Below are 23628 nucleotides of genomic sequence, written 5' to 3'. Positions count from 1 at the left end.
GTTCAGCGCAGAGAGTTATAAACATTTTATTTTAAGTGGCTGTGTCTCTGTCAGTGCTGCTGTTCATTTCTAAGGTCACAGCTGCAAATTACAGCTCTGCAACTGCAAACTGGATACAGTTACCATTTAGTTTAGGTTTACTGTTCCACAGCCTAATCGTGGCTCAAAGAGTTGGCAGTTCGTCTTGTAACTGGGGAAGACACTTCACCTGCCGCCTACTAGTGATGGCCAGAGGGGCCGATGGCGCGATATGGCAGCCTCGCTTCTGTCAGTCTGCCCCAGGGCAGCTGTGGCTACAACTGTAGCTGCCTCCACCAGTGTTTGAATGTGAGAGTGAATGAATAGTGGAATTGTAAAGCGCTTTGAGGGCCCCGAAAAGCGCTATATAAATGCAATCTATTATTATAAAGGAGACATGAGAACTTTTTGTTATGAATGAACGAACTCAAATATATAGGCTTAGTTTAACTAGATGTGTGGTTACCAAGTAGCTTCCTGTTTTAGGATCAGATATTAATGTTTAATTGTTTCCTGCCAAAAGGGGGGAAAATCAATGAATTGGTGACTAGTAACGGCGACTATGGGACTAACAGCGTTACTTTTTTCAATAACGAGTAATCTAACTAATTACTATTTCTATCGTTACAACGCCATTACCGTTACTAACAAGAAAATGCGGTGCGGTTGCGTTACTTTTTTTCAACAAACAGACGGTTGAAGCTGTGTTCAGCTTACAGCACCTTATTTCAGTTGCACGGAAGTAGCTGTAAAGTAATCTGGGCGGTACAGCTTTAAGCAACTGCGCGCGCTCCCGCGGACGGCAATTACGATCACTTGGCACAACACCTGAAGCTAAACAATTGCATGAGTGCTGCTGTTTGGCTGAGAAAGAATAAAATAGTAATGCTAAGCCAAACACATGACCACTTCAAGATGACAAAGCAACAAGGTGATATATACCAGTTTTTAAATTATGTTGATAGGCCACGTAAAACCATGACGTAGATAATAAAAAATATATATGCTGCATTTTTCCCTCAATAGTTTCGTCACGTTTAACGTCTAAGGACAGCAAGGAAGCAAATAAACACCATTCAAAACAAAAAACGCCCGTTTGTGTCAGTGGAAAAATGTACCATGTCGACCAATCAAAAAATTATATGGCAACATGACATTTGGTTGATTAGGAAGAGGGGGAAGTTTTAGGAGTGACCGAGAGAGAGAGAAAGACAGCAGAAAAAGGGAGAGCACGAGTAAGTACATATTGAATGCTGAACACCTGATTGTTATATAAATAGTTTGAAATGGTTATAAAAAAAATTGTTAAAAAAATTATTATATTATACTAATTATAAGTTAAACAATTGTTACAGTAAAAAAGATTACTTTTTCTACTCGGATTTTTATGTTTTTTGTCTGATTTTAGATAAATTGTATTAATACTGAATGTCAAACTGAAAACATAACTGTAAATTTAGAAACGTGATGTTGTGCTGAAAAGAATGATACCAAACAAGGCAAATAAACAGTTTTTAAAGGTCAAATGTAGAGGTAACATCAAAAGTGGCTAAAAATGGTCAATTATACCCTGGACCCCAGAGGGTTAAACATTTTTTTTAAAGTAACGCAATAGTTACTTTTCAAGTAATTAATTACTTTTAGAATCTTGTAACTCAGTTACTTTTTTGAAGAAGTAACTAGTATCTAAAATTAATTACTTTTTTTAAATTACTTTTTCAAAGTAACTTGCCCACTTGCACTGCTAATAATCTATTTACTACTAATACTGACCATAGAAACACAAAGAAGTTAGAAGCAGCTGAAAAATTTCAGACCCTGCTCCCCCAACAGAGCTCTTAGATATGCTCCAGAGTAGGGATCTACAGATCATTCTGCTGATTTGGGTAAACTCCTTCCAATGGTTTCTTGATAACCTTTCCAAAAATACACCAGATTATGAATTGTTCTAATCAAAAGCACAGATGTCTGTAAGCCCTAGGGTGGTAAACTCCCACCACACAAGCACATCAGTTAGCACTCTCAGTTACACATCTAGACTTTAGAGTTTTTTGTAATAGAATACAGGAATTTTTTGTTGTTGCTGTTTTACAGATTTCTCTGAACTTATGAGACATACTCTTTATAACAGCAATTACAGAGGCAGAATTAGCTCATTGCTCACAGAAGAAAAATAGTGGTGAGCATCACCAGCGTGATACAGTTCTGATTGTAAGTGTTATTGTTGTGTAAATATATCAATTGCATATAGATAGGAAATTGATATCATAGATTGTGATACGGTTTACTTTTTATTGTTTTTTTTTATTGTAAGGTAAACCCCCTACAATATTAGAGAGAAAATCAAAGTAATCATACATCTCAAACGTCCACTGTGGGGATGAAGAACTATTTTCTACAATAAGAGACCTGCAGAACCAAGCACAGGGGCATTGGGAAGGGAGGTGTTAGCCATCTACCTTGATTGGTTGGGACTAAGGGGGAAGACAAGAGAGACCTGAGAATGGAGACCATGACTTATAAATAGAAGCAGACATGAAGATAATCTTAAACCACCTGCTAAAGTGCTGAATTGTCAGAAATGTAAGGTAGCTCAGTAAATGAACTGCTGCTCGTCGCTCTGTATTTTTTAAATATTCAGACCCCCAGAGTTCTTTTTAGTCACCTGTTTGTTTTGTTTGTGGTTCAACAAGTTTTCTGTCTTCCGTTCCTCTATTTCTTACCACATGTTCACACTGCTATGCATTCGCACCCCAACTCTGCATGGCCACAGATGCAGTATTTGTTAGTTCCGCAGTGGGAGCTTAGATAAATATCTTCAAGCTATTTCTGTTTGGTTATTTTTTATTTATTTATTTTTTTTAATGGTGGCGTATACCACCTTGCATAATAAATAAAGAATTATAGGTTTGTGTAAAAACTGTTTCACTTTTTTCATTTCTACAGAACAGGAGTGAGCAACAGAACCCTGGCTGATGGAGAACATAGTGCGCTTCTTAATCATCCTCTCCACTGGTAAGATCACCACACAGGAACCACACTTTGTGACAGTTTGTTCATACATGTGTGCTGTATTCATGCTGTGCTGCGTCATACATTATATGTTGTTGTATGCTGCTGTGTGTAGGAATATTCACTTAGAAACATTAAAAAAAAATAGACAGGAGCATTTACTAACTTTCTCTGTGTAACCGCTATTTAGTTTGTATTGTAATGTTAGTATTTAAGGTTATGGCACACACAATGCTTCCAGCTCAGCACCTTTGATTTCTCCATGGCCAGCTTTCCAGTTGGATCCACGCTCCCCTGCAGGTCCCCAGCATCACTAAAGAACAAACAGTTCAGCAGTGTGATTTCTTCCGCCTGGCCCAAAGCCAGAGATCACACCACTGCCACATAAGTTGAATATTTTTTTTAATACTGTGTGCTGTATTTTAACAGTTTCCAGTAACAAGGACCTGGACTGGAACTTTTGCGGCACATGGCACCATGGCAACAACCCCCTGAGCCTGAACCTCAACATCTCTATTGGCTGTAAAGGAATCTCCATTTCAGCCAATGAGAGCTTTCTGTCCATCAACGGGCAAATCACAGCCCAGTGTAGGAGATCTGAAGTGATTACCTTCAAGCACCTTGGATATGAGTCAGGAGGGGACATCAATTTCTGTCTGGACTGGGAGCCACTGCTGGACCAGTTAATGCTGACAGTAAGTGATAACAATTTTTAAATTTATGTGTGGGTTCTAAATGCTATTTTTTTTGTTTCATCATTTGACACCCATTATTTTACTCAATAACATTAAAGTTCAGGAGAACTCAACTAAAAAATGAGCGTGAGGTAGTTAAATGAAAGATGTGGAAAAAGAACGTGTGTATAATAATATACCACCACCACATTCTAAAAGCCATATAACAAAATGTAAAATTTATATGATGTTCTGTACACTGCATACACTACACTAGCTAAATTCAAGATTACTATGATAATTTCTGTTTTTTGTTTTTGTTTTTCCTGTTGTGATGTTCAGGTAAGAAACAAGAAGCTTATTCTGTGCTCACCTGCAAGCCTGCAGGATTCCTGCTGCACTGACCTGAGTGATGGCCCAAACACACAAGAAGCAGACTACGGCATCTTCAATACCGTGATTAATCATGATTTCATCACCGACAAAACACGGATGGCGTACACCTTTCAAGCAAATTTCACCAACTACAGTAAGGAAGATTACACATATTGTGTCAGCATATTCTTGATAGAAAATCTGTGAATGAAATATATTTAGCAAAAAATAAAATTGATGTTCTGTACTATTTTATTTGTTCTAATAACTCTATAATGCTGTTAATATTTAGCTTTGCTGAACCAACATTTCAGATTTCAGTTATCAAGTGCAGCAACTTTCTCTTCTTTTCTGTTTTTGCAGGAGAATTATGTGAACAGGCGAAACAGGAATCCGGCCCCAACAAGTAATTTCCTCTCTTTTCCTCAAATGCACCAGTTTATTGCAGGGATATCATGGCAGGATGTTGTAGACTTGATCCTTCCTGAAGTACACAAACTTTGATTACAAACGAGGAGTGAAGACATTAGCTGTCTGATGTAATATTGCTCCATTCAAATGAAACATGAGAAACTTCTAATCATGGCTGTGCCTGATGTTTGTGTCCAGGTGTGCTGAGCCTCCATCTGCTTACAAATCTGATGTGGAGATAGAGGAAGATTTCAAAGGCCAGAGCGTCACATCACCTGTAAGACAAACACACAAAAGTTAAAGACACTTGTCTTCAGATTAACCTTTTCTTTTTCAAACCAACCAGTGTGAGAAGGCTTTGATGATTTCTTTTTAGAGAGTGGATGCTCTTTGTGATAGTGTGTCAGCTGTTGTATTGCAGTGTTGCTGTTCTGAACTACCTCATCTTACAATCTCATTTAATTATAGCTACATTATGAAAACTTGTATTATGAATTTGTAATAAACTATACTGAAACAAAATGAAATTGAAAAATAATTGAAATTGAATAAAAACTAATGGATAGCTCTAGAAGATGATCATTGTGTCAGGGATAAACTAAAAACAACATTTTGCAGTTCATTGGAATTAATTTCTGTCGCCCACTGTGGCACACGGATATGTTTTTATAGGTTAAGAGGAACACAGAGGGCAGAAAACATGTCAGGTTTTGGATTTGTGTACACTCAGTACTGTCATTTATTATTTGGTGTAGTGATGAGTTTAAAAACTGGAGGAGTGAAGAATGAAGTTAGCCTTACCTTCGCTTTCTTTAGTGCTCGGGCTGTGATGAAATGCAACCTTTCCTCCTTAGACACACAGAAACATGTCCCGCTCTGCAGAGTAATATCACCTCTTAAATCCAAATATTAGGTTTCTGTAGGTTTCACCTGAATCACACATCTGCAGAAGTGAGATTTCACTTTCAGTCATACGACTGGGATGAAGATTCATATTTTTAGAGTTTGCCACAGCACTGCTGACATTAGCAGAAAACCTTCTTTGCATCTGAGACTGTGTGCTTCCTGACGATTACAGGATGGTGTTGAAAGCTGACTGTTTTTCCTCTAAACGACCCTAAAATAGAATCATTTAGTAACCCAACAATCTCAAAGCGGAGCCACAAGCAGAGCTGCAGAGTGAAGCAGGTTTTGCTTACATTGTAAAAACTCACAGTTCTTATATGTGCTCTCTTTTCCAGGCCATTGCTAGTAGATCTGTCCAGTCCAATATCACTGTCCACCTCCCTGCTGCCTTAAAACAAGCTGGGAAAAATGTTAGCAAAGTAACCTTTACTTTCTTCAAGAACATCTCCCTGTTACAGGTAAGGCTGTTTGCCTTCAGTCGATACAGGCACATATGACAGGATTTCAGGTGACCTCATTTAGCTGTCAGCCTGCAATTTTTTTCCAGTGTTCACATTTGCGATACTATCTGGAATACTTTTGTTGCTTTGTGTGCAAATATTTATGCTGCATTGTGTAAGATGAAGGTCAAATTGTGTGTTTGTTTCAGGAGGCTCAAGAAACGGCCAAGCCTATCAGTGATGTGGTGGAAATCACGGTGGAGAACGAGATCATCAGAAATCTGCCTGAATCCATTAGGATTGATTTTTACCATGAAGCCGTACCTGTAAGTTTGTTTGTTTCTGTGGCCTTTAGCCTGTATCAGTACGCTCCCCACCCACTTTATATTACTTAAAGCTACTTCCTTAAACTGACACCTACTGTACCAAATAGTAACTGTTGAATTGACTGCAATGTGCTGCAGTGCAAATATCAGTAAACACACAGGGTGAGAAATATGGCTCAGGTGCAGAAAACAAAAGCAAAATGCTGTTAAGTTCCGTAATGTCAGCCTCAACGGTGCAACAAGAACAGAAACCATGTGTAGCAAAAATAGACTGCGGTCTTAATGCGCATAGTTTCTGTGAAGTAGTCACGGTGACACATGAAACTCCCTCTTTTTATGTTAACTGTGATCTAAATATTCTTTAGCATTATGGCGATACACGGTGAGCCAGATTATGTATGTAGCAAATAGGAAACAACTTTAAAGGAACTAAAATGTAAATATGTGCAACAAATGCGATATATGCACCTCCTTATTGGGAGATGTCTGCAGCTCACATCTTTGTTCCCTCTTTATTTCAGGAAAGCTATTTAAGGACATGTGTTTCTTGGGACACTAGAAAAGGTTGGAATCCTTTAGTGGCCATGCATACAGTGGTTTGCACAAGTATTCGGCCCCCTTGAACTTTTTCACATTTTGTCACATTACAGCCACAAACATGAATCAGTTGCATTGTATTGGTCTTTCACGTGGAATTCCAAAGTGGTGTACACGTGAGAAGTGGAACGAAAATCATACATGATTCCAAACATTTTTTTACAAATAAATAACTGCAAAGTGGGGTGTGCGTAATTATTCAGCCCCCTTTGGTCTGAGTGCAGTCAGTTGCCCATAGACATTGCCTGATGAGTGCTAATGACTAAATAGAGTGCACCTGTGTGTAATCTAATGTCAGTACAAATACAGCTGCTCTGTGACGGCCTCAGAGAATATTGGGAGCAACAACACCATAAAGTCCAAAGAACACACCAGACAGGTCAGGGATGAAGTTACTGAGAAATTTAAAGCAGGCTTAGGCTACAAAACGATTTCCCAAGCCTTGAAGATCCCACGGAGCACTGTTCAAGCCATCATTCAGAAATGGAAGGAGTATGGCACAACTGTAAATCTACCAAGACAAGGCCGAACAAGGAGAGCGCTGATCAGAAATGCAGCCAAGAGGCCCATGGTGACTCTGGACGAGCTGCAGAGATCTACAGCTCAGGTGGGGGAAACTGTCCATAGGACAACTATACTAGACCTTAGTGCATCGTTCGATACTGTTGACCATAATATCCTCCTTTTTGCTAAAACATATAGTTAGGGCTGGAGCAGGTGACCCTGAATCCTCCCTTAGTTATGCTGCAATAGACGTAGGCTGCCGGGGATTCCCATGATGCATTGAGTTTTTCCTTTCCAGTCACCTTTCTCACTCACTATGTGTTAATAGACCTCTCTGCATTGAATCATATCTGTTATTAATCACTCTCTTCCACAGCATGTCTTTTATCCTGTATTCCTTCTCTCACCCCAACCGGTCGCAGCAGATGCCCCCCCCCCCCCCCCCCCTCCCTGAGCCTGGTTCTGCCGAAGGTTTCTTCCTGTTAAAAGGGAGTTTTTCTTTCCCACTGTCGCCAAAGTGCTGCTCATAGGGGGTCATATGATTGTTGTGCTTTTCTCTGTATCTACTGTACAATATAAAGCGCCTTGAGGCGACTTTTGTTGTGATTTGACGCTATATAAATAAAATTGAATTAGTCGTGCACTGCACAAAGTTGGCCTTTATGGAAGAGTGGCAAGAAGAAAGCCATTGTTAACAGAAAACCATAAGAAGTCCCGTTTGCAGTTTGCCACAAGCCATGTGGAGGACACAGCAAACGTGGAAGAAGGTGCTCTGGTCAGATGAGACCAAAATGGAACTTTTTGCCCAAAATGCAAAACGCTATGTGTGGTGGAAAACTAACACTGAACATCCCTCTGAACACACCATCCCCACTGTCAAATATGGTGGTGGCAGCATCATGCTCTGGGGGTACTTTCCAGCAGGACAACAACCCTAAACATAAAGCCAGGGCAACAATGGGATGGTTTAAAACAAAACATATCCATGTGTTAGAATGGCCCAGTCAAAGTCCAGATCTAAATCCAATCGAGAATCTGTGGCAAGATCTGAAAACTGCTGTTCACAAACGCTGTCCATCTAATCTGACTGAGCTGGAGCTGTTTTGCAAAGAAGAATGGGCAAAGATTTCAGTCTCTAGATGTGCAAAGCTGGTAGAGACAGACCCTAAAAGACTGGCAGCTGTAATTGCAGCAAAAGGTGGTTCTACAAAGTACTGACTCAGGGGGCTGAATAATTACACACACCCCACTTTGCAGTTATTTATTTGTAGAAAATGTTTGGAATCATGTATGATTTTTGTTCCACTTCTCACGTGTACACCACTTTGTGTTGGTCTTTCACGTGGAATTCCAATAAAATTGATTCATGTTTGTGGCTGTAATGTGACAAAATGTTGTCACATTACAAATGTTCAAGGGGGGGCCAATACTTTTGCAAGCCCCACTGTATTTGACATTATTAATTATCTATCTGTATTTCCAATTTTCTTTCCCATAATTTCCGCCAATGAGCTTTAACTGATTTATATTTTCCTGTTGCAGATTCTCTGCAGGTGAACTGGTCAAATTATGGATGTGAGACACAACAGAAAGGGGAAAAACACACTGTGTGTCTGTGTAACCTTACAACTTACTTCACTGTCCTGGTGGTGAGACACTGCTTTTCATACAACAATAAAAACATTAATGAGATGGTGCTTAGAAGTACTAAGTCGTTTTAAAGAGATATAAAATAGTCTCGATATGCTAAAGAACATCTTTCTCTCCACACCGTTACATATTCCATATGTACGGGGTACGACCCCCCTTGGTCATGGCGTGTGGATATTTCTTTAAGACACTCCGGCACGCCCGGCGTGACCATGAGCTGGTGCTGATTCACTGCTGGCCCCTCCCACAGCATCCCTCCCATGGCTCCACCTCTGTGAGGCCTGGGCCAGTAGAGGTTGACTATCAAGCGGCGGATGTTGAAGGCGCTTCCATCCTCTCCTCCGGTGTTGCCCACCTCTCCCTGGGCTGCCCCCTGCTGATCCCTAGGGTCAGTGTTGGGCGAGATGGGTTCCTTCAGCTCTTGATTGTAGCATGCCGGTTGTGGCAACTTGCCCTTCCTGGGGTCCCGTCTAGTAGAGCGGACCTCAAAGTTGATGCTATCATGCAGCCATAGCGCCTCCTATCTCAGGTGCTGCTGCTGCCTGATTGGTCTGGTTGCAGCATTTACGGTCCCCTTCCCGCAGTTGGTTGCTGCCATGCATGGCGCGAGTAGTAGCGTTTAGCCCTGCCCCTGGTCCCTCTGGATACCCCTTCGGGCCCTCATCTGCAGGGCGGCATGCCCTACAAGGGCGTGAGGGTAACTGCTGCCCTGCTGGTGGCCATTTTGTCGCTCGCTATATATATAGGGATGGAGCTTGACACGACAGCTGCAGGCAGGCTGGGGACATGGTGAGCCTCCCCCATCCTGTGCCTCTAAGGAGAGCAGGCTAAAATGGGGATGATGGCTGCAGTGTTCCCTCTCATGGCCCCGCCTCTGTGAGGCCTGGGCTGGTGGAGGTTGATTGTCAGGAGGTTGATGCTTATGATGCTTGGACGACCGGAGTTGCCTGATGGGACTGCCTGTCTACCCTGCAGCCACCTCGCTGTGCTGAGGGGCCTATGCAGGTGTGTGGAGACAGCCGTGTTCAGTTGAGGCGGGTAGGACCTCGGAGCCTAGGCTCAGCTGTCCTCCAGCCACCCTCCTCCCTCCTGACATCTTTTGAGTTGGGCCTAATGGCCAGGACTGCTGAAGGCTGTGTTCCCCTGGCATATTGCCCGTGCTTCACCGGTTTATACGCCAGTTGGCCCGGCCAGCAGTTGACAGTTCTCCGGCCTGCGGCGCTGGCTCTCTGTCTGAGAGATTGCCCGACTGTTGTGGGTCTACGTGGCCAGCAGGGCCCACTCAGTGAGCTGACACCCCTGGTGAGTCGCATCCCTGCCTTGGCCCTTCGTCTTTGCAGCTGTACCGCTGCTGCGGGCTGTGTTCCCCTGGCCGCTCAGTGAGCTGACACTTGACACTCGACTGTCCGCCAGTGTTTCGTCAGGCCCACTCTTGCTGGCCCCCTGTCTACGGGTGGCTCAGAGTGGCTGCTATGCCCTGCTGGCGAACCTTGGGTCGCTCCTCACTTGGGCCCTCAATGGCCTGAGCCACCAGCCCCTCCCCTGTCGTGGATGGTGCAGGTTGGCTGCCCAGCTCCTAGGACAGGCCCTGGGCCTCGTCCTACCTCAGCCATCCACTGAGTGGCCGAGAGGCTCTTTCTCCCTGGCACTGTCACTGCCTAGTGCCAGGCGGGGATCTGTTGTGACTTGGCTACAACTTCCCGACTGGAACGTCATCCGCATATCGCGGATTTCGGTCACGGCGATAGCCAGCTGCTGTGCACGAGTGGCTTGGTAGGTTGTGTTCCCCAGGCGTATTGCCCGCGTTTGCTGGCTTTCATGCCAGTCTGACCTCGCTGGGGCGAGTGACAGTTCTCCAGCCTAGTGTAACTTCGGCCAGTGAGTGCGAGCTCCCCAACCTGCTATGCTGGCTCCCTGTCTGGTGCTTTGCCTGTGTGTCACGGGCTTACATGGCCAGCACGGGGACACCCAGTGAGCTGGGACTTCGTGTCTGACCTCGAGTGTTTCGTTTGCGAGTTCACTCTTGAAGCTCCTGTCTGCGGACAGCACGTAGTGACAGTGCTGGGGCAGCTACTTGGCAGCTCGGTGTGCTGCGCTTCCTGGCGGTCTGCTTTGCGGTTCCCGGGCTGACCTTGATCGACCAATCACTTGCGGTCCTGCGTCCTGCATGACTGGTTCAGGCCAGTCTGGGGTCTGCAGACCAAGGGTGATCGTACCCCATACATATGGAATATGTAACAGTGTGGAGAGATAGTCTCTGACTAAGACAATCAAGGTTACACCGTAACCTTACGGGGGGGGTTTGTGTTGCATTTTTTGTGTATGAAGACCTTTTTCTGCTCATTGCACTGTCCACTTGTAGGACCTGAAGTCTCGATCAGTGCGCCAGCCCCTGGAACTCACTGCCATTCGATATGTAGGCTATGCTGTATCTATGATCAGCGGTTTTGCCCTCATAATTTATCTTGGCAGAAAAAAGGTATGTGTGCATACAGTCTATGGAAACAGTTTTTAGATTTTTTTTTTAAATTTACACTTAGGTAATCTGTTCATCCTTTCAGTACTCCCATGAAAATATCTAGCAATGAATATTCCATTAGACACATGCCAATATCTTCAAACACAAGGAGTTTGCATTGTATTTTGTATTCTTTTACTATTATAACTGCATTTCTTGCATTATGTAGTTCTGCTTCTAGATGTTATATTTCAACACGGTAATCCAATTAAATACACAGTACATACAATACATAGATTTGTACTTTCTCTTAAACTGGCTGCTGTAACAAGGTATTGTCTTAGGTTTTGGAATAAATAAAGTGTTTTTGTCTTATATTATTTGAAGAACATTTGGGGTATTTAAGTATAGTATACGTATTAGTATTAATATAGGATTACTGAATTATTGTAAGTGCAAGCAACAATAGAACAAGTTCATACAAAAACAAAAACTTGGTGGCATTACTGTGATCTTGTGATTAACTTGCTCAAAATGGAGATGCAGCTCGTGTACCAAAATATGTGAGCTGTATCACCCTTGATGTTAATAACAGAATCATATTACTGTTTTCTCACCACATTCTTGTCATTTAAAAACTGGAAATGTTCCTTTGTTTTGTTTATGTTTTTTTTTTAAAACAATTTCTGGACATGTGAACCAAATTTATTTTCAGATTAAAATACCTTTGCATGGTCTGGCTATGTTTGCACAACTGATTGTCGAGGTCTCTTAACCTCACACTATAAAGTGCTTTGAGATGACCGTTGTTGTGTTTTACTGCTATATAAATATAAGGTATTTGATCTCAAGTACAGCTGCAATCTGCAAAAAGTGAAAGAAAAGTGCTTTTTTTTGTTTCATCTCATAGATTATGCTGCCATTTGTCATTTTGGCTGTTTTTCATGTTAAAATCTTTCAGGTTTGGTAAACAAGAAGTGCTGTTTGTTGACATCATGCAGCACCCTTCACCCTACCTGAGGAACAGGTACCTGGCCACAGGAAAGGCTTCAGCTTCAAATCATAATCCAACTACTCCCACAGTTAACTATGAAGCAAACTTCATGGTTAACTGTGTATGATGCAGCATTTTAGAGGCAAACAATTTATTTACATGTACAGCAGTATGACTCTTTATCTCCTACCAACTGTTGCACCTGTGTTTCAGTTTGTATCTCATATCCAGTAGATGTTCTTGTACATTGTGTCATCTTTATAAAGTCTCACAATCCAGCTTGTCACTTCAGCGTTTTCAGCAGACCAAATCTAAGTGAGCTGCAATTTTATACAAGCTGGAACAGCAGAGGTAGCTTTTGTTGCACACAGGTTGGACAGCTGTGGTCAAAGGTTTTGGTTTAAGTGTCACTAATGCCAAAAAATGTATTTATTTGCCATTAAAAGTCTGATGAATGAATGAATAAATGAATGAATTGCTCATGACTGCTTTTCACTATGTCACAGAAACATGTATTAAAAAATAAATAAACAACTTAAATAAAAATGTAAGCAGCAAAGTGTATGAAACAAGGCCATGAGCGAAGCTGGTTTGGACCACGTAGTTGTTTGCTAACAATATACCCACCAATACAACATCACTGTAGTTATCACCAAAGGGAGGAAAGCAGCAGTAAGATGAGATTGATAATAACGGCAGCACGGTGGCACAGTGGTTAGCACTGTTGCCGCACAGCAAGAAGGTCCTGAGTTGAATTCCAACATCATCTGTGTGGAGTTTGAATGTTCTCCCCGTGTTTGCGTGGGTTCCCTCCGGGTACTCCAGCTTCCTCCCACCATCCAAAGACATGCAACTTGTGGGGATAGGTTAATTGGAAAATCCAAATTGCCACTAGGTGTGAATGTGCGAGTGAATGTGAGCGCGAATGGTTGTCTGTCTCTGTGTGTTGGCCCTGCGACAGACTGGCGACCTGTCCAGGGTGTACCCCGCCTCTCGCCCTATGACAGCTGGGATAGGCTCCAGCGCCCCCCGCGACCCTGAAAAGGAGAAGCGGAAGCGAATGGATGGATGGAGAAAGGAATAACACAGGCTATTCTACTTTTACACAACTGAGAAATTGCTTTTTAACAGTGATCGCTCTGTGATGTTTACTCAGAATGTCCCAGGTTCATATCTGTAAGCCAGCTAGGCTAGCTGTTTCTTCTGCAACTTTTCTCATTTGCAGTCAGGTTTTGGCAGGACAGATCATTTAAACTAATAATTATGGAATTTTACAGACAGTTTTCAAAAGCCATAAAGCAGCTACGTGCATACAACAACAGCTAGCAGACTGGACTAAAACTAAAGCTCCAAATCTAACCAAGGCACTAATCTGAAACTAAAAGGTTCTCTTTTGAGATGAAATGAAGATTCTGAGATACAAGATGTCTGGAGCATAGTTTACTTTAGAAGACAGGATGTGCATTAGTTCCACAACTGGACTAAAGATGTGGAATGAACAAAGTGTCTGTGTGGACATGATTAAGAACAAAAAGAAATAGTGCATATTAGTTATGCATTTCAAAAATAACAACAGTGGGTTAAAAAAAAGGCTTACAGCATCTCATACTGTGAAACAGGGTGAATTACACTAAACCCACCTCAGCTGGTCAGCTTGAAACATTCAAGAGTCACTGAATTCAACACATGGAAAACATGTTATGTTGGTTGAAAAAAAAAAAAAAAACCAGCAAGAAACTACAAGCAATGAGGCCAAGAGTAAATAAAGGCAATGACATTACAGGGATGAGTCACTGTCCTCAGATAGCAGCAGCAGGATTTTCTCCCCTTCTTCATTAGAAAATAAATAAGACCAATAGTTTAGATCAATGTTAAACACACTCACACCTTTTAGTTAGAACCCAGGAGAGAATATTTACCTGCATTATGCTCTGGTCCCTGCAGTCATGTTCATAGCACCAGTGAAGTCTCAAAGGCATATACTGTTTAAAAGGCATATAGTATATAAAATTACCTGCTAAACTTAATAAGGATTAATAATAAATAAACTGTATAACCACCTCTCTACTGCAGCTTGAAATGTTTTCCCAGAACAAAAATCTTTAGGTGAATATGTGCATCTGTTGCAGCACCTTCAGTGCTGTAAACAACTCTGAGATGACAGTGGACAGTACAACAAAGGAGTGTTTGTTTTATACAGCTGAAGGCCACATCTGTTGGCTGTGAGGATGCACAAACTCCTGGGTTTTAAAGTGTAACAGAGTCTATTGACTTTTATCCATCTCAGTCAGCACACAGAAGCAGGTGTACTGGGTGAAGTCAGTCAGAGAACCTGCAAAAAACAGACACAGTGTTGGTTAGTTGACTCAGGTGAAGTTAAGTGGAAATATCAAATCCTTCTTGCTTCCCATGTAGTGCACTCACGCAGCAGCTTAGTGATGACAGGTGGCCGTTTGGACTCTGGCAGGTAGACACCCAGGAAGTAGACTGGAACACCAGACAGGGCAATGGCAATGCCGATCAGGGAGTTGACGGTGTCGCTGTAGAGAGGAACTGCCACCAGGAAAATGGTACAGAGGCAGAACACCACCGGGTATAATAATGAGAGCTGCAGAGAGAGTCACGAGTTCAAAAACAGATCCTCCTAAATAAAAATATAGTATGAAAATATTTGCTTCATCATCATTATTTTTGATTTTATATGAGTAAACCTACACTGTGACATTCTTCATACCTCAGCATAACATCCATCCAGTTACTGTAACTTTACTTATTAGTGAAACAGTCAGCCTAATGTTGGCAAAGCAGAAAAGTGTGTGTTTGTTTATTTATATGTTTGTTTGTATATTTATAAGGAACCCCATTAGCTTCCACAACAGTGGTTGCTAGTCTTCCTGGGGCCCAAACCATCAAATACCACCAAATAAAATGTTACACAATGAGTTGGATGCAAAATGTCCACATAATTTGGCTCTTACATCCACAATAAGGTTTTAAAATTCTGAAAATGTAAACATGTGAATATTAAAAATTATAAAAATAATAATAATAATAATAATAATAATAATAATAATAATAATAATAATAATAATAAAAATAATAATAATAAAAAACAATTTTTTTAAAAAGCAGTGTAAAAGCTGTTTTTTTTCTAAAGCATTAAATAAAGCCAAATTAAATCTGTTTCATTACTTTTAATACTATAATTACATATAATTAAAATGAGTCACCCACATTCTAACATTACATGCATTATATTCAAACTGAACATGGAAAACCTGAGATACCTTAAGAGGTCTGGGTCTGTCTGGCTCCTTCAAGCGGAGGTAGATCTGGCCAGCGATGGACAGCCCCATGAAGAACCAGTAGCTAAAGCTGTAGTAATTGATAAGCTGGAAGACGTCTTCCACTGTCAGGTAGATCAGCGACATGACACACTGGACAGCAGACGGGGAAAATGACACCAGAATCTGAGTTTGTTTCATAGTTTGAGCAAGTACAATAGGACAAGTGTGCCAAGGGCCCCTTGATAGCAGTTTGTATTATATCCTTTTATTCCCCAACACAAGAAATGAAACTGACACCCTTGAGTTTCAATAATGCAATCAAGGAGTAGTAATCACAGGATTCCCAGTGAGCTGTTATTAAGTAGGAGTTTCTTCCACCACTATAATCTGCATTTCTATTTACATACATTGAAGATCAGAGCAGGAATCGGAGTGAATCTCTGTATATGGATCATGGACAGAGCATCTGGAAGGTGACCCTCACGAGATCCCACAAAGAATAACCTGGACACAAAGTAATACATAACATGGACACCATTTCTGCCATTTAAAGATAAATCAACCCCTAAAAATAAATGGTTAAAAAAAAGAAATCACCACAGTATATTTATTGCACTTCTTAAATCATTGCATATTTGTTTGTTCTACCTGGATGCAGCTATAATAGATGCATTGAGGCCTCCATAGCAGGACAAAGCCACAGCAATGGGAATGGTCCAGCTCATTACACCAAGCGTGTGATCGGCAAACGTCTAAGCAGTAAACAGAAAGTGGTTCAACAACTTAAACTCACACACAAGCATAGTTTTCCCTTTCATTAGCTACTTCTTTTCAGTTTGCTTACTCACCACTGCAACTGCATCACTGGACAGTATAGCACTGGCATCCAGAACAGCATAATAGGCAACATTAGTGAGGATGTAAATAATGGTGACAATCGGCATAGAGATGGCAATCGCCATGGGCAGGTTCCTGGAAAAACGAGGTATTGATCAGGCTGAGTATTTTTGTCACATCTTTTCTACTGCTGAAAATAATAATAATATTTAAAAAAAAAACACTGAAAAGAAAATGTACCTTTCAGGACTTTTGATCTCCTCAGTTACAAAGTTGAGAGTGTCCCAGCCAGAGTAAGAGAACAGGGCAGAGTAAAGCGCCAATGCAATGTCACCGGGGTCGGTAGATGATCCCTGAAAGGATGATTCGAAGTTGCCTGTGTAGCCTAAAATGGAAACATAACAATCAAAGCGACAGTCTGTGAAATCTCATTGCATTCAAATTAACAGTGATAAGATGCCACAGATACACAGCATTAGGTGTTCTGGCGAGAAGTATGTTGATGGTTCCCGAGATTTCAGTTTGGTTTGTAGCACCAAGCAGTTATAAAAGGATTCTGAGGACACATTCGTATGGTAGCTGACTTGAAGTAGCCTCTGCTTTATCACTCACTTTATTCTAAATGAACCTGTAATTTTCAAAATTTTATACCATATTCATTACCTCATTGAACTTGCGATTAAGACCATAAAGTCCTTAGGAAAATGTTTACTGAAGCAATATCCAGAGTCAATTTGTCATAAACTTTCATGCAAAGATCTCTGCTTTACTCCTAAGCAGAAGTGTTATTATCTCTGAAGGCACTGCTGACCTTCAGAAATAATAACAATCTAAAGCAATCCATTAATCAGGATTAATGCATATCAATATGATTATACAGACCTTATCATTAATTGACTTTTTCTTTGGAACTGGAAGGATTCTGGTTTCTGTTTATAGTTTGAGTTTGTTCACCAAACACATTACAGTAGACTTTGTGTGGATGAAGTTAATCAGTCTTTGTACTGATCAAAAGAAGGACTTGAGACTGGTGGCTGTCATCTGATGATTTAGATTTTTTCTAACTTGTTTTTTTAATAGTGGGCATTTGCAGGCGATGACCACTAGGGGTGGGAATCACCATACATCCCACGATACGATATTATTGCAATTTTTAAAATATTTTGCGATATTCAGATTCTGTACATAAACGTAAACTTTATCAATATTCATTTTCTCTAATATCAAAGTCTCACACTCAGTCTTTCTCTCATTTCAGTTTGATTGTTGACAAACTGAACGGTTTGTATTACAGTCTAGTCCAACTTAACTGAATCAACCATCTGGTACAATTATAGCTATTCTGAACTATGCAGTTTATGAAAACTATGCAGCCCATTCAGCAACTGAAGAATTTGAAAGTAAATTAAAACAAAATATAATTTTACATTAAATAAAAAAGTTTTAAACTTAATTAAAATGAAACATGTCTTAAATTAAAATAAGTAAACTGTCATGTTTATTGCTGCCAAAAAAAAGTTAAACACATTTGGACATTGAAGGAATGTCAGGATTCTTGCTCAGAAAAAGGATCACCATGCTCTGAAGTCAGAGCACAAAAACCTTTTTTGTAACAAAATATCGATTTCTGCTGTCCCTGTATCGATACATTATTAGCAAACAAAATATCACCATACTACACAGTATCGATTTTTTCCCCCACCCCTAATGACCACCACAGAGAAGAGGAAGATGACTTTACTTGAAGACTCCATAAATAGTTGTTGGCCTGACCAGGTAAACTAGAGGACTATCCAATGAGTTCCAAGACTGCTTTTGCATTGGGTTTGCTTTAAGACCTGGAGGATACATTCATTTTTATGAAAGTTCTGTACTATTTCAAGAATGGGTTTACAGCTACACTGTTAACTTTCTTCAGCTGCACTGATAATTCAGGACTGAAATCCTGATTTAAAAGTTCCTAACTGACAAATAGACATTCCATGAATTATGTGTCCAAAACAAAATTAATTTTCCTGACACCTAGAAAACCTCCAACAGGCACTAAAGCCAAGGGATCATCTGTCTGTGGATGTTATTTAATCATAATTTCCAAACTACACGAAAAGGTGAGTACTGTCGTCACCACTCACCTTGGCATAGCTTGACGATGCCAGTGACTATAATGACGATCAGGGCTGCCACCTTAGCGTAGGTGAAAATGTCCTGAACACGGGTGCCCCACTTTACATACGCAGAGTTGATGAATGTCAGCAGGCCTGGAAAGAGAGGAACACTTACTTCTGCAGAAAAGGCTAGATAGATATGAGCAGACAGAAGTTGGATATAAACAGAACTAAAGTACTTACAAACACATGCTGCAGCAATGAGCCTGGACGCCGCATACGGTGGCTCACATGTTGGAAAGAGCGGCTGCACCAGGTAGTTTGCAAATGTGATGGCTATGACTGCCTGGCTCGTGGGCTCAATAATCAGCAGAGATGTCCACAAACGAATAAATGCAATAAAACCACCAAATGACTCCAGTATGTATGCATAAGAGGCTCCTGATTTGGTGATTGTGGTTCCCAGCTCAGCATAACAAAGGGCCCCAACTACTGAGAACAGACCTCCAATCGCCCAGATGACTAGTGAGAGTCCGTAAGAGGCACTGTAAATGAGGACACCCTTCGGGGACACAAAGATCCCAGAGCCTATCATGTTTCCTACGATCAGACTGACTCCATTAAGCAATGAGATCTCTTTTTTAAGCTGCATGCTGTCTTTGGGTGTTTCCAAAAGGGTAGAAGAGTCACCAGAATTGCCATTCATCTTCTTGGACTCTTCACGGTTGGCCATGGTGCCGCTGCAACAGGTCAAAACCAGCAAGAACTGAAGACCGGCTGTGTGTGCTACAGTCTCTTGTCAATTTCTGAGAACCTCTGAAACAACCTGTCCAACAGAACCAGAAGAAGAAAATTCTTATTGGTAAAGTAGAGAGTAAATAAATTCTCAGGAGTCAGAGAAATGTCCAGTGATTGATTTTCAGGGTATCACTTATTGCCAAAGGTAATCAAGTGGAGAAACATAATTTATAAGGCTATGACATGGACCTTTTTCATTGTGCATGGAGGATGCTGAAGGTTGTTCAGCCTTTTACTTCTGTTAAAAGGGAAATAATTATTTAAAAATAAAAACCAAATTAGAAATTATAAGGCTGCAAAAGTAGTCTGAATATGGGAGAAGCCGTTTCGAATATCAGTGGCTTTCTGTATTGTCAGTGTGGAATGTGCAATTTACAGCTCAATTACATGACCACAACTAGATATGATGAGCTGCTTATTAACTCTTATTATATTCTGCATTAATCATCATTAATGGGCAGCTGCTTGTGCCTGTGTGCATGTGAGGTACATGCTTCACTTCAATCATTAGGCATCTGTTCCTCACGCACAAACTCACCAGCACACCACCTGTTTACCTCATGATAATTTAACAATCAATGAGTCAAACAAGCTCACAGCTGTTGACTCATCACTCAACAACAGAGGAGATAAAGCTGCCTTCATGGCTGCGTTAAGCTGCCTGTGCCTCATTAAAGCAAAGGGTGACGTTGGTGTGAATCTCCATATGTGCGAAATGCAACAGGTATCATGCAACTCTGCTAACGATCCTGAAGATTACACAACACAAGAAGGATTCAGCATTCAAAGGGAGTTAAAACTAAACAGGCATCCCTTGGAGATCTTTTCATGCAATGGTGATATTCTGGATTTCAACTGACTTTCTCCCTGTGGTTTCAAAAGAAGGCTAAAATATAAAAATAACAACAAAGTACACTGCGGAGTAGGTCAACTGTCCAATGTTAAGAAACACTTGACTACTGTATATACAGAAGATTTTTCCAAGCACAATATATCTAACTGTTAGATTGTTTGACTGAACTGAATCCATATCCATGTTATTTTTATCTATCCATCCAGTAACTGCAACCCCAAAGCTGGTTTAAAATCGGTAGCATTCAAATCTAATCACATAAAATTTATTTCTATAGCACATTTAAAAGCAACAGAGTTGACCAAAGTGCTTCACAATTAGTTAAAAACATGAGAAAACAATAAAAAAACAAATACAGATGAATTATGTAAGGCAAAGACCATGTATAACATAAAAACAAAATAAACATATTGCTTTGTTTTCCACATTGGAAGCGGTGGCTAAAAAATAAGGTTGGTAACAAAAATGTTTATTGTTCAGGAAAATCGCTGCATTTCAGAGGAAAATTGTGTTCATGAACCAAATAGTTGCATCCTCATTCACTTCATATTCTTTTGATTAACAGACCCAAAAAACCGTAACCAATAGTTAGCCGAATCCTGCTTTTGAAGATCTGTTTTGTAAAAGAATCAAGAAATATTCCCATGAGAACTATTTCAAAATTGCTTCCAAGCGTTCTTATATTTTGCTTACAGTTGTACATTGCGCAACAAAGACGTGATGGCAAGGAGGGTAGTTTTTATAGAAGAAAAATGACCAGGAATTAGTAGGTGAAATGAATCATACTGAAATCTATCTGTACACATCATTTATTCTACTGGTCTCAACAAGTATGTAAGCATGCCAGCATGTTCTGCAATTACAACGACAAAAGGTTTTATCTGTCCGTGCATTCCATTTAAGATGTGTGTTCAGCAGTGCAGGAGGAGCTACAGACAGGTAAACACGATAACAGACAGTCCCTAGTAACAAAAGCAAGCAGGGCTGTTAGGGTTGTTGTTTTTTTTGTTTGCTGTAGTCACAATATGTCTATTGTTTTATGTAATTATTAGAGTGGGCCACCATAACAATCTTTAATTTTTGTTTTTTGTTTTGTAAAACGCGGTACTGTTGTGCTGAGCAAAAGCAGCACGTTCAATAACACGTTATTCCCTCCTTTGTGAAATACATTTGTTGGAAATCTAATAAATAATGATGTGAATTTTTTTTCTTCTTAAATTAAATCTGTTGTTTTTAAGGCTAGAGAATTAATCTATATACGGATATGATCTAATAGCTCTGCCAGTCCCCTGCCGACCTCACAAAGACAAAATAAAACATCTGTCAACGCAAAACAGCTGCAGGCGGTGTTTTCTTCCTAAAACAATAACCTTACTTCCGCTTAAGACTTTCAAAATAAAGTTACAAACGTCTAGTTCATCTCTGGTAGAAAAGGGCTTTCTCTATTTTCTCGCACATTCTCTTTATTTTTCAAGGCAACCTTGCTACATTTTGTTGTCAATTTTATCAGTCAAATCCACGTTCATCTGGTTTTTCGTTACTAAGCATTTACCTCAATTCAAAAATGAAAATACGTGCGCGGTGAATAGTGATATATAGTGAACGAACAAAAAAGTGTAACAATTAATAAAATGGAAAAAATTGGTCTAGTTTACCTTAATGTTAACAACAGTTAGAACATGAGACTATCCAAATTATATTAGCCTGTTAGCTTATTGTTTGAGCCGACTCACTGCATATCATAGCTTTGATTTCTTTGAGAAAAACCATGGAGTTGCTTTTTTCTTTCTTTGTTTTGTTTTTCCCTAACAGGAGAAATTCCCCATCTTTTATCAAGCGACACAGCTTTAATTTCTCACGAATTGAATTGGCTAATTGTAATTTTGGCTTTAATTTTGAATGCAGAGCTTCTTGCCTCCTGTACCGTCTCGGCTCTTTGCGGCTAGCTTGTAGCAAACGGACTTCCCCTTTCTCCCGTTTCTGTCTAAATTCAGATAGTGCTAAAACTTCCGAACACGAACACATTTAACATAAACTATGCCCGCTAAGTGACGACGGGTTCAGAGCCGTGCTCCCCAGTGGTACCTGTGCCGGTTTTCCTCCTGTCTAATGATTTTGACAGCTGGCCAGCAGTGCGTCCTCATCACCCCGTAAACAACCGGCTGCTGCTCTGAGGAGACGTCGTCACGTGATCTTGCAGTATTTTGGGCTCTTCGTATAACTGCGCATACGTGTACGAACATATCTGTTAGGAAGACTATGACATAAATAAAAATATGTTGTCATATCATCACCGTGGGCGTAAGTTTGGTTTGAGCACTAAGCAAGGAAATTTTAAACATAAGACATCAGATGCTCTGCTATGTTTTTAACACTTTAAGAGCTCAAAATCAAATATATTGCTAAAAAAAAGAAAGAAAGAAAGAAAGAAAGAAAGAAAGAAAGAAAGAAAGAAACATTATCTTCACAGTATAACTTAAATTCTGTTAAAGTTAGTTAAGTTATCATCTTGTCCAGTTAGGAACCATAAATCGTTGGAAATCCACTGGACCAGCGTTAGTGCAAATAAATGCAACAGGTGCAGTGGAGAAGCAAAACAGAATGACTTTGCAGCTAGTGGTGACAGACCATTGCTCCTTTCTGACTGATCTTTCTCTACCATTTTCTAGGTTCCTTGTCACTACTGCTACTGACAACTCAATCAGGTTACAACGGTAGTCTAGTTTCTCCAGGATGGCATATCCAGGCCAATGTAAGGTTTGCTGCGTCTCCCAGCACAGTCTCAGGAGTGTGGAGGAGGTACCAGGTGGCAGGCAATGGACAAAAAGACCTGGACATGTCTGTAGTAGGACATCAACCCAGCAGCAGTGCTGTTATCTGCTCCTTTGTGGCATTTGTTAGAGAACACTAGAACTTACAGATCTACCATCAGTGCACCATGCTTCGAGGACAGGTTCACACTAAATATATGTGACAGATGTGAAAGAGCCTGGAGACACTGTGTGATGCTTGCAACACGTCTGCTGCCAGCTTGGTTTTTCCCCAATGCATCCATCCTGGAAATTTTCTTTACCCATGATCGACATATCATTGTTCCGATACCAAAGAGGGACTAATTGTGTTTACACTGAAGCAAAAAAGACGACAAAAAGTCATCACAGGATGCTACAAATAATAGTATCATCAAGTTGTTGCTGTCATGTTCCTAATCACTTCTCTCAGTTATATTGGCCCCTTGGCACTTGATGTGAGTGTGTAAAAAGCACATGTGTAATTAGAGCATTCCTGTTAGAAGCATGGGGCAGAGGGGTACTTGAACACAATGTGCCAATATTCTGTTAGTCAGATGTCAGGTGATGAAACAAATGTATCCATGTCAACAC

At 40.6% G+C, this 23628-nt stretch overlaps 2 protein-coding genes across 4 annotated transcripts; one reads left to right on the top strand and one right to left on the bottom strand.

The window, feature by feature from the left end:
* The first annotated feature begins 1405 nt into the window (after positions 1 to 1405).
* On the top strand, positions 1406 to 14102 carry LOC146526167 (adhesion G-protein coupled receptor G1-like). 2 transcript variants are annotated; one of them, XM_085168482.1, is made up of 11 exons: positions 1406 to 3033; positions 3460 to 3725; positions 4047 to 4233; positions 4443 to 4485; positions 4689 to 4767; positions 5732 to 5854; positions 6046 to 6162; positions 6684 to 6726; positions 8806 to 8912; positions 11276 to 11392; positions 12333 to 14102. In XM_085168482.1, the coding sequence occupies exons 1-11, from the start codon at positions 2994 to 2996 to the stop codon at positions 12339 to 12341; spliced, it is 1131 nt and encodes a 376-aa protein (XP_085024608.1). In that variant the 5' UTR covers positions 1406 to 2993; the 3' UTR covers positions 12342 to 14102. The 2 variants fall into 2 exon arrangements, with proteins under 2 accessions (XP_085024608.1, XP_085024597.1); XM_085168471.1 differs by having other exon boundaries at positions 11276 to 14102.
* slc7a6 (solute carrier family 7 member 6) lies at positions 11669 to 22446 on the bottom strand. 2 transcript variants are annotated; one of them, XM_085168462.1, is made up of 10 exons: positions 22331 to 22446; positions 18838 to 19420; positions 18622 to 18747; positions 16730 to 16874; positions 16501 to 16624; positions 16301 to 16404; positions 16060 to 16156; positions 15653 to 15802; positions 14790 to 14973; positions 11669 to 14697 (listed from the first exon to the last, which is right to left on the bottom strand). In XM_085168462.1, exons 2-10 carry the CDS (start codon positions 19325 to 19327, stop codon positions 14630 to 14632), a joined length of 1488 nt encoding a protein of 495 aa, XP_085024588.1. In that variant the 5' UTR covers positions 19328 to 19420; positions 22331 to 22446; the 3' UTR covers positions 11669 to 14629. The 2 variants fall into 2 exon arrangements, with proteins under 2 accessions (XP_085024588.1, XP_085024581.1); XM_085168455.1 differs by having other exon boundaries at positions 22161 to 22422.
* Positions 22447 to 23628: the final 1182 nt, after the last annotated feature.

This window comes from Neolamprologus multifasciatus, chromosome 1 (genome assembly GCF_963576455.1).
Source record: "Neolamprologus multifasciatus chromosome 1, fNeoMul1.2, whole genome shotgun sequence".
NCBI lineage: Eukaryota > Metazoa > Chordata > Actinopteri > Cichliformes > Cichlidae > Neolamprologus > Neolamprologus multifasciatus.
This window is presented reverse-complemented; position numbering and strand designations above follow the sequence as displayed.

What these genes read in the sequence shown, in the direction of transcription:
- LOC146526167 (XM_085168471.1), top strand. Translation starts at nt 2,994, where the DNA reads ATGGAGAACATAGTGCGCTTCTTAATCATCCTCTCCACTG. An exon ending in CTTAATCATCCTCTCCACTG is followed by an intron (nt 3,034 to 3,459) that starts GTAAGATCACCA and finishes GTATTTTAACAG; the next exon opens with TTTCCAGTAACAAGGACCTG. An exon ending in CTTACTTCACTGTCCTGGTG is followed by an intron (nt 8,913 to 11,275) that starts GTGAGACACTGC and finishes GTCCACTTGTAG; the next exon opens with GACCTGAAGTCTCGATCAGT.
- slc7a6 (XM_085168462.1), bottom strand. Translation starts at nt 19,327, where the DNA reads ATGGCCAACCGTGAAGAGTCCAAGAAGATGAATGGCAATTCTGGTGAC. An exon ending in GAGATCAAAAGTCCTGAAAG is followed by an intron (nt 16,625 to 16,729) that starts GTACATTTTCTT and finishes TCGTTTTTCCAG; the next exon opens with GAACCTGCCCATGGCGATTG. An exon ending in TTCCTGCTCTGATCTTCAAT is followed by an intron (nt 15,803 to 16,059) that starts GTATGTAAATAG and finishes TCTGCTGTCCAG; the next exon opens with TGTGTCATGTCGCTGATCTA.